Source organism: Coregonus lavaretus (assembly GCF_964263955.1).
Source record: "Coregonus lavaretus genome assembly, contig: HAP1_SCAFFOLD_301, whole genome shotgun sequence".
Taxonomy (NCBI): domain Eukaryota; kingdom Metazoa; phylum Chordata; class Actinopteri; order Salmoniformes; family Salmonidae; genus Coregonus; species Coregonus lavaretus.
The window spans coordinates 330,632-341,296 of NW_028159431.1; the positions used below are offsets into that span (position 1 = coordinate 330,632).

Here is a 10,665-nt window from a genome sequence, read left to right on the forward strand (position 1 = left end):
CTCATGGTTACAGACCCAACAGCATTATATAGTATCCCATCCTCATGGTTACAGACCCAACAGCATTATATAGTATCCCCTCCTCATGGTTACAGACCCAACAACATTATATAGTATCCCCTCCTCATGGTTACAGACCCAACAGCATTATATAGTATCCCCTCCTCATGGTTACAGACCCAACAGCATTATATAGTATCCCCTCCTCATGGTTACAGACCCAACAGCATTATATAGTATCCCCTCCTCATGGTTACAGACCCAACAGCATTATATAGTATCCCCTCCTCATGGTTACAGACCCAACAGCATGATATAGTATCCCATCCTCATGGTTACAGACCCAACAGCATTATATAGTATCCCCTCCTCATGGTTACAGACCCAACAGCATTATATAGTATCCCCTCCTCATGGTTACAGACCCAACAGCATTATATAGTATCCCCTCCTCATGGTTACAGACCCAACAGCATTATATAGTATCCCCTCCTCATGGTTACAGACCCAACAGCATTATATAGTATCCCCTCCTCATGGTTACAGACCCAACAGCATTATATAGTATCCCCTCCTCATGGTTACAGACCCAACAGCATTATATAGTATCCCCTCCTCATGGTTACAGACCCAACAGCATTATATAGTATCCCCTCCTCCTCAAGAAAAGCACATGAGCTAATTATAATACACTAAGTCAGCAAAACAGTGAAATCATTCCAACATTGCCTAAAATGATTAATAAGATACTAATGAGATGGACCTATATAAGCAATATAACAATTGAGATGTCCAAACTATGGCATAAGGGGACGACGAGCGGATAAGAGGCAATCCGTTATTTCGATTAAGATATTAATGAGCGAGCTGGGACGGACAGAGTCAATATAACTATTGGTTCAGCACTTTTGAAATGTACAGCGACAGAATTCAGAACATGGGCCGTTCTATTCTCCCTGTACACCAAGTCAGAACCGTAGGATAAATAAAGGGGGCATATAAGCAGACAATGAAAGATCTTACAATATTCGATGATTACAATTCTCTAAAACAGGCTATAGGCTAGATGTGCACCACCAAGTCAGAACAGTAGGTTAAATTATGAGGGGGAAAAGGGACCAAATTATTAGGGTGAGGCACATGGGCTACTAACAGCTTACTACACAACATACACTTAGTATTACTTTCTTAGCTACAGTCTACATATCTCCCTGGCATATTACATCATTTATGCAGCAGCATACAATACATTTTTGGACTCACCTTGTTGTGCTGTGCTCACTTGAACAGGAAGGTGGCGCGGCGGTCCGTCTTGTGGGCAAATTCTGTCATGAAAACTTTGTCATCAAAGTCTGGCATTCCCTGGATTTATGGTGCTTTCAATACAACTGGCAACTCAGGAAAAAAAACAGGTTGAATCATGACGTCATTGATCTTCAGGTCGGAAAATCTAGATGTTCCCGACATGGAATTCCAAGTTGGATGACCGTTCAAAACGTATTTTCCCAGTCGGAGCTCCTTTTTTTCAGAGTTCCCAGTTGTCCTGAACTCATTGAAGTCTGAGATTTCCCAGTTCCAAGTTTCCAGTTGTTTTGAATACCGCATAAATTATGCTGGATTAACAGCATGGCCAATGTTTTCAACCTTTTCTGGCCCTTGGTGTTGCGTGTGAATGTTTATCCTTTTTAACTGGAAAAGAGACAGATGTTTTAAATCCTTAAACCCAGACTTGGACCACACACCCTCTACACCGAATAGCAGGCAGGGGAAGCAAAATAGTGATTGTTTTGCAACTCTTGCAGTTAGCCACTGATTCCTTCCAAACTGTCGTAGTAAATATATAATGTTATAGCTTGGTCTGACTAAAATCTTGTGCATGACCCATCTTGTGTTGGGCCTTTGTATTTAATACAATGCACAAAGACTTCTATCTTGTCGGCCTTATCAGCAGGTGGCTATGGACAACACCCACGCCATAGGTCTCTCAGTTCTCCCAACTCACGACTTCTTGCTCTGAGGACATACACACACACACCCCCACACACACACACACATACACACACACACACACACACACACATCATCATTGTTAAACATACACACACATACACACACACACACACACACACACACACACACACATACACACACGTACACACACACACACACACATACACACACACACACACACACACACACACACACACACACACACACACACACACACACACACGCACACACACACACACACACATCATCATTGTTAAGCACACACACACACAAAAACCCCCTTCTCTTAGGCTGAACATCTGAAGACAGAGAACCCGACTCAGAGCCAATGCAATGGAGGTGACCTCGACCAACTCATCAGGACCAATCAGAAGATCAGAACTACTAGAATCAACCTACTTTATTTTATTGTATAAAATGTCAGCACACAATGTTTAGGGGCTCGCTCTCAGATATCTCCCTACGAGATTGACGAACGGGTCCGTGCACGCTATTTACAGATATCTTTACCTCTGAATAAACTGCCTTATATTATACAATTATCCACCTTGTCCGAAAGTCTCTACTTGGTCTCCGTTCTCCAGTAAACTTGTGATCATCAACAAAATCACTCATTGTTGAGTTTGTGATTTCCGAATTGTTGTGTAATGTTTATGCCCGATGAGCACCGATACGTTTTATCTATAATTTATCTTCATATGACAAGGATTTGAAAATAATTCGCCAGTAGATTGTTGACGTGATTCATGATGATGACTTCTTGTCTAGCTTGCTAGCTAAGATTTTGAAAGTATGATGTTGACATGATCAGTCCAATCAAAGCTACGGTAGATATGTGATTTGACATCATTTTATCTGTGGCAAATGACCTTGAGTCTTCTTGGATGGGCACTTCTAATGTAAATCTATGGCAGCACCCAAGGGGACACGAACTGCCTAGCTCTCCCTGTAGATTATGCGGTGACGTAGTGTCCCCATGAGTGACAGAACACTGAGCCAATCACGGTGCAACTAGAGAACATTACCAACCCCTACGCTCTGTATTTTGGCTGGCTGCCCCACCACCACAGAAAGCACTGAGCTAGGCTGAAACACCTGCATTTTGGAGCTGCCTTACTCAAAAAAGCAAGAAAGAGACCATGTTTGTATGCAGCTTTATTCACTGATATGTGACACTAATTAATGCCAAAATAACATGCAAACTGGGCAACAGGTGGGGCTCAAAACAGGTGGGGCTCTGAATGACGGGTGAATGACTGCCTCTGGTTATGGCGCTGTCCTGAAAGACTTGGCGAAGACCAACAATGGAGTGGAGGGTTGGTATCGAACATTTTCGGCTAATCTTGGCGCTACCCACCTAGGGCTGTGGCGGTCATGACATTTCTTCTGCCGGTGATTGTCAAGCAAATAACTGCCAGTCTCACAGTAATTGACCGTTAATTAACATAAACACATTTAGCATCTCCTGGCTTCCACACATAGCCTACAATTTATATAGTCCTAGGGTACCATTTTCTGCCCATATGAACAAATGTATATAGGCCATGCCATACAATTTTCTGCCCATTTGAATGAATTTATATAGGCGATAACAATATTTATAGCCATACATGACTTAATGAAAAGCAGTAAACATACACATTTAACAAGAATCATGAACACAATCATGCAATAGTTAACATACACAAAAAAATTTCACGCAATAGGCTACAGCTGGCGTCAAAGCTTCCCCAGCGCTTCACATCTTCCCCCCCCGGGGAAACTCGATGTATTGTAGCCGTCACGCAGAGGAAAGAGTAGCGGAGGAAGGACTACACTTCTGCTGCAGTGTTCGCGGTAAAATGTTACGCGTTGTGGCTGCGCTTCGGTTCTGGGGTTGTGTTCTGTGCTTCAGTTCTGGGGTTGTGTTCTGTGCTTCAGTTCTGGGGTTGTGTTCTGTGCTTTGGTTCTGGGGTTGTGTTCTGTGCTTCAGTTCTGGGGTTGTGTTCTGTGGTTCGGTTCTGGGGTTGTGTTCTGTGCTTCAGTTCTGGGGTTGTGTTCTGTGGTTCAGTTCTGGGGTTGTGTTCTGTGCTTCGGTTCTGGGGTTGTGTTCTGTGCTTCGGTTCTGGGGTTGTGTTCTGTGCTTCGGTTCTGGGGTTGTGTTCTGTGCTTCGGTTCTGGGGTTGTGTTCTGTGCTTTGGTTCTGGGGTTGTGTTCTGTGCTTCAGTTCTGGGGTTGTGTTCTGTGCTTTGGTTCTGGGGTTGTGTTCTGTGCTTCAGTTCTGGGGTTGTGTTCTGTGGTTCAGTTCTGGGGTTGTGTTCTGTGCTTCGGTTCTGGGGTTGTGTTCTGTGCTTCGGTTCTGGGGTTGTGTTCTGTGGTTCAGTTGTGTTCTCTCCTTGTGCCTCGGCCTCTGTCCTCTCTGTGTCCATGTATGCCTGGACAGACCTCCACAGGGCTCGGATGTTCCCCTCTCCGAACCCCGACGCCCCTCTCCTCTCTATTAGCTCCAGGAAGAAGGTGTCCTCTGAGAAGATGGGCTTGGTGAACACCTGGAGCAGGTATCTGTTTAGAGGGAATGAGAAGAGAGGAAAACATAGGTTAGATATATTGGGTAGCCTCGACCTCAGTCAGTCGTTAAAAAGGACGCTGGGTGTTTCACTTCCTTGAAGGTAATGGCACCATAGTCTCACCGAGACCCAAGATTTTGATCATCAATAGAAAATATTTCAAAAAGGAGATGTTGGTGTAGTTTTGAGACTAATGATTGGTCTCTATACTCTGTGTGTTGTGTTGAAGCAGAGCAGGAGACATACTGCGGTCTCATCAGAGGTTAAATAAAGTACTATATTGAAAACCATGACAGTCCATGAGGCACACTAGCATTTGACACCTATAGGCTAGCTAGTGAATCTGGTACCTTTTCCTCTGCGTGTCTGTGGTCTGACAGGAGGAGTCAGTCTGGGCCTGGCGCTGGTCGGTGTCCAGGAGGATGCCATGCTGAGACAGCATCCGGGGGTCGTAACCTGCGTCCTCCATCTCCCGCTGCTTACCCACCTGCCATAGGACAGACACAGGGGTCAATGAGCACAGTGGTAGTAGACATAACGCTTGACTTCCTGCCACAGGACAGACACAGGGGTCAATGAGCACAGTGGTAGTAGACATAACGCTTGACTTCCTGCCATAGGACAGACACAGGGGTCAATGAGCACAGTGGTAGTAGACATTACGCTTGACTTCCTGCCCAACTAGATGCGCAGGCGTTGCATCAACCAATGGTCGCGTGCCACGTCATCCATTGTGAAGTCGGGCGTCAGATGGCTACGTCATATGATGTGGTTTAGCTGATATGTTAAATACCTATCAAGGTGCTGTAAGATCTGGCATGTGTTACAGGAGGGAAGGGGGTCGCAGTTCCGGAGCGAGCCACTAGGTGTCATCCTCCGACAACCTTTAGGCACCTCCTCACTCACAGCCTGGACTAATCAGTATCCTATTGGTGTCACCTGTGTCGACCTGTTCACCTGTGTCGACCTGTTCACCTGTGTCTCCCTGTTCACCTGTGTCTACCTGTTCACCTGTGTCTACCTGTTCACCTGTGTATTTACACCCTCACTTCCCTGTGTTCCCTTGCTCTGTTTTCTCTGCTAGTTTCTCGATGCCAAAACAGTACTAATCAGTGTCTGATCGCGAGACGTATGTACAGGTGCTTGAGAAGTGTTCTCCCTGTTTTCATTGTCGTTGTCAGTCGTAGTTAGTATTTCGTACGTTTGCAGTCGGCCTGTTTTTGCAGACCAATTTGCTCCTCCTTTATTTTAATGGTGACAAGTCCGTTATTTTGTACCCTGGCTTTGGGACCACCAGTAAAGATCCTTGTTTCACCATCTCTGCCTACTGTCTTTCCTGCTCCGCACCTGGGTCACACCTCTCACCGACCCTTACTGCCTACTGCCTACTGTCTATCCTGCACTGCACCTGGGTCACACCTCTCACCGACCCTTACTGCCTACTGTCTATCCTGCACTGCACCTGGGTCACACCTCTCACCGACCCTTACTGCCTACTGCCTACTGTCTATCCTGCACTGCACCTGGGTCACACCTCTCACCGACCCTTACTGCCTACTGTCTATCCTGCACTGCACCTGGGTCACACCTCTCACCGACCCTTACTGCCTACTGCCTACTGTCTATCCTGCACTGCACCTGGGTCACACCTCTCACCGACCCTTACTGCCTACTGTCTATCCTGCACTGCACCTGGGTCACACCTCTCACCGACCCTTACTGCCTACTGTCTATCCTGCACCGCACCTGGGTCACACCTCTCACCGACCCTTACTGGCATGCGTCTGCAATGTAGTCGGGAGGAACTCCAACAACAACAACAACAACAACAACATACTAATAGTGTTGAAACGTGCTACAACTTCCTACTTACACAAAACAACTAACAGTAGATACACGTAGGGCTACAGATGGCTGTTTGGGTTCATGCATTTGAATGATAAAAATGTACTGCATGGGTCATCTCACACAGGCGTTTCAGTCACAAGTGACAGAGTGACATGATTGACAGAGTGACATGATTGACAGAGTGACATGATTGACAGAGTGACATGATTGACAGAGTGACATGATTCAGAGTGATATGAGTGAGAAAGTGACATGAGTGAGTGAGGGAGATTTCTATTATGAAAAGCGCTATAAAAGTTTAATAAATTATTTATAATTATTAGGTGCAATCAATATGGTAATAGCTCCACCTTGCCCTCTTGATAGGCTAGGTGGAAGTTTTCACCATATTGCTTCTACCAATCGAATCCTCTCAGATCTTCACAAGTGCGTAGGGTCTAGGGGTCCATTTGGGATGAGCCATTGAGTGAGTGAGCGCTATGGTGACCGAGTGAGACTAACCTCCGTGTAGTAGGCAGGCGGCGGAGAGAAGAAGTGGACTCCCGCCTGACCCAGGGTCTGTGCTGTGGACACTATGTCCTGTGTGTACAAGCCAATGTGCTGGATCCCTGGTCCTCTGTGCTGCTCCAGGAAGGTATCCACCTGGTTCCTGCCTGAAACAGACACCATTCAGGCACACAGACAGAGATAGACAAGATTCAGGTCTTGGCGGGGGTGGTAATTCATTAAAATAAATATAAATTGGTCATGGGTAAATGCATAGGCTCTTTCTGTCCATCCATCGATTCCTCACAGCATCTCTCCTAACTAGAGGTTGACATGAGAACAGGACTCCAGCGGGGGTGTTGCGGGGGTGTTGCGGGGGTGTTGCGGGTCCCGCGGGATTCTGGCAGGAATGGGAGTGATGTTCTAGATTGATGTTTGGGACAGGATCAACAGTCTGCTGGAACCGGCAGTACAGGAATAGTTATGAACTTTGTTTTTTTGGGGGGGGGGGGCAGAAATATGTCACGTGTGGAGCATTTAATCAAAACAACAACCGTGTAGCCTCCTTAATAAAAACATTTTTTTTTAAAAGAATGAATGGTAATTTCCCCCCTCCCCCATCGTCTCACTCTCGCACCAGTTGTAGCCAGTCTCCAGGCTACCTACATTAGTAGGCTAAAAGATGAAGCCTTCAATAGAGGAATTGCAACGTCTTGTTGCAGCCAAAAGACCCATCACTAACATTAAATCCAAGGAAAAGAGCGATGTTTAAGCTCAATTTGATGGAGTTGTCTTTGACAACGAAGAAACCGCTTTAATCAAATAGGCTACCAACCGGATGTAACCGGTGTGAAACGGCTAGCTAGTTAGCGGTGCGCACTAGTAGCGTTTCAAATCGGTGACGTCACTCGCTCTGAGACCTTGGAAGTAGTTGTTTCCCTTTGCTCTGCAAGGGGGGCCGCGGCTTTTGTGGAGCGACGGGTAACGGTGCTTCGAGGGTGACTGTTGTCGATGTGTGCAGAGGGTCCCTGGTTCAAGCCCAGGTTGGGGCGAGGAGAGGGACGGAAGCAACACTGTTACACGGAGACCGGGACAAGCGGCTTGAAATCGGCACAGCTGCTCTACTCCCAACAACTTTACCATCAAGCCCAATTGTTCGCGTATTTAACTAAACCCGCGCCGTCTGAGGTGAAGAGTGAAATAAAAATCGATTGACTTGCGCTGTACTTGCCGCTCAGGTGTTATCGAACTATAGGTCATTGGCGCCCGGGGAACAGTGACAGGACAGGAATGAATTTTCACTCCCATGTCAACCTCTACTCCTAACCTCCTCAAACCCTGTTAAAGAAGAGGGGAGGGACCTTTGACCTTCTCTTTCAAAACAGGTTAGTGAAGGCAAAGAGAGGATTTGAGGAACCGTGGAAAGACAAATAATAGCCATGAGCGGTATAACCCTTTGAAGGTAATGACCTTGTTCAGGCAGCGACTCTGCAATGACAAACTTGCAGTCCGGTTCTTTCTTATCTGTGAAGGGAAGCTTGATTCCTGTTTCACTGCATTTCCAGTACTCCATGGCTGTGAGACGCAGTCCAATGCCCTCCTGGTTCAGAACATAGCCCTCGTCCACATCCTCATTCCTGCTCAGGGAAACAGATTAGGTAATCAATTTCTTTATTGTCCCAGGTGGGACATTTGTAAACAGACAAAACAACAACCCTTACAGAAAGAGCATCTATTTTTCTTCATTGTTGATCCCATAGAAATCCTATTAAATTAGTATTAAAATGCCTAATTCTACGGTTTATCCTTATAGCGTAGCCTGGGCACCAAACCGGTTTGTGCCATCATTCCACTCCTTGTCATATGTTTGGCTTTATGACACACGGAGTGGCATCGCAGAACTAACAGGTCTGGTGCCCAACCCAAACAACAGTTCTATACTCACAATAACTTACAGTACATTCGGAGCACATTCACTGCATCAGATTGTATTGAGATGCGTGATCAATAATCATCTAACAATTCATCATTTTCAATTGTAGAACCATAAAAAAAAAAGGCCCACTTAACCTGTCAATGAAGAACCTCTGAAAGCCAAAGTGCCTCTCATACCACCTCATCACATGAGGTGTGCACCGTCTTGGGCAAGCGTAGGTGATGTGATCAAAGTGAGTGATTGGACAAGAGTCTGTACTCTTAGCCAATGGTGTGCAATTGTCCGTCACGTTTTCAACCTCCTGAAACCCGGGTAAGAAGTCCCCCTTGTATTTACTCGTGTCAATGAGCGTGTGGTTCACATTTCCCATGATTGACTTGACGACAGAGTAGGTGACAAGCCCCTTCTCGTCACACACCTCTGTAGGGGGCACCAGGAAATCGCAGCCAAGGTTGCGAAGGGACTTGAATGACCTCTCCACATCGTCTACTTCGAAACAGACGTTAGACGCGGTATCAACGGAATAGTGTGGGTGGACATCGTAGAGACATGTCGAATCCTTGTCGTTCTTTTCCCCGGTTTGAATGTTGTCAGTCCATCCCGGTTCCGATTCTGAAGGAGAATTCCCTCTCTTGCTCGATAGCGTTTCTCCATTCAATTGAAGAGGGGACAGGTTTGGTCTTTCATTGACGACGAAAACTGCCGCTCCTTTCCTGAAAGCCAACTGTTTTGACTTCTCCGTCAGCCTCGCAACAAATAAATTAAACTTAAATTTAGAAACAAGTTCATACGCTATTTTATCCACGTTTGTAACGTGGAGTGAAATGTGATGCAACCGGATCAAGTGGGCTGCCATTTTGTTATGACGTCAAATTGGGGGGGGTGTCACCGAAAAGAAAAATACTTTCAATATAATAATATGCCATTTAGCAGACGCTTTTATCCAGAGCGACTTACAGTCACGTGTGCATACATTTTTACGTATGGGTGGCACCGGGGATCGAACCCACTACCCTGGAGTTACAAGCGCCATGCTTTACCAATTGAGCTACAGAGGACCACAATATGGTCCAGCTGTGACATCATCTCTCAGAGGAGTCATCCCTCAGGGTCTCTATGCCCGATAGGGTCCAACTGAGACATCATCTCTCAGAGCAGTCATCCCTCAGGGTCTCTATGCCCGATAGGGTCCAACTGAGACATCATCTCTCAGAGCAGTCATCCCTCAGGGTCTCTATGCCCGATAGGGTCCAACTGAGACATCATCTCTCAGAGCAGTCATCCCTCAGGGTCTCTATACCCAATATGGTCCAACTGAGACATCATCTCTCAGAGGAGTCATCCCTCAGGGTCTCTATGCCCGATAGGGTCCAACTGAGACATCATCTCTCAGAGCAGTCATCCCTCAGGGTCTCTATGCCCGATAGGGTCCAACTGAGACATCATCTCTCAGAGCAGTCATCCCTCAGGGTCTCTATGCCCGATAGGGTCCAGCTGAGACATCATCTCTCAGAGGAGTCATCCCTCAGGGTCTCTATGCCCAATAGGGTCCAGCTGAGACATCATCTCTCAGAGGAGTCATCCCTCAGGGTCTCTATGCCCAATAGGGTCCAGCTGAGACATCATCTCTCAGAGGAGTCATCCCTCAGGGTCTCTATGCCCAATAGGGTCCAACTGAGACATCATCTCTCAGAGCAGTCATCCCTCAGGGTCTCTATGCCCAATAGGGTCCAGCTGAGGGATGACTGCTCTGAGAGATGATGTCTCAGCTGGACCATATTGGGTATAGAGACCCTGAGGGATGACTGCTCTGAGAGATGATGTCTCAGCTGGACCATA

The 10,665-nt window shown here is 46.5% G+C and overlaps 1 protein-coding gene across 1 annotated transcript; it reads right to left on the minus strand.

Annotated features, from left to right (window-relative positions):
- Window positions 1-3,148: 3,148 nt before the first annotated feature.
- Window positions 3,149-9,684, minus strand: LOC311122857 (4-hydroxyphenylpyruvate dioxygenase-like protein). The gene is made up of 5 exons (XM_084197173.1): window positions 8,961-9,684; window positions 8,361-8,527; window positions 6,906-7,057; window positions 4,907-5,043; window positions 3,149-4,551 (listed from the first exon to the last, which is right to left on the minus strand). Exons 1-5 carry the CDS (start codon window positions 9,680-9,682, stop codon window positions 3,927-3,929), a joined length of 1,803 nt encoding a protein of 600 aa, XP_084053299.1. The 5' UTR covers window positions 9,683-9,684; the 3' UTR covers window positions 3,149-3,926.
- Window positions 9,685-10,665: the final 981 nt, after the last annotated feature.

Coding starts and splice junctions, on each gene's coding strand:
- LOC311122857 (XM_084197173.1), bottom strand. CDS start 9,682: ATGGCAGCCCACTTGATCCGGTTGCATCACATTTCACTCCACGTTACA. Junction 8,528..8,960: donor CAGAGGTTCTTCATTGACAG/GTTAAGTGGGCC, acceptor TTCCCTGAGCAG/GAATGAGGATGTGGACGAGG. Junction 7,058..8,360: donor AGAGTCGCTGCCTGAACAAG/GTCATTACCTTC, acceptor TGTCTGTTTCAG/GCAGGAACCAGGTGGATACC.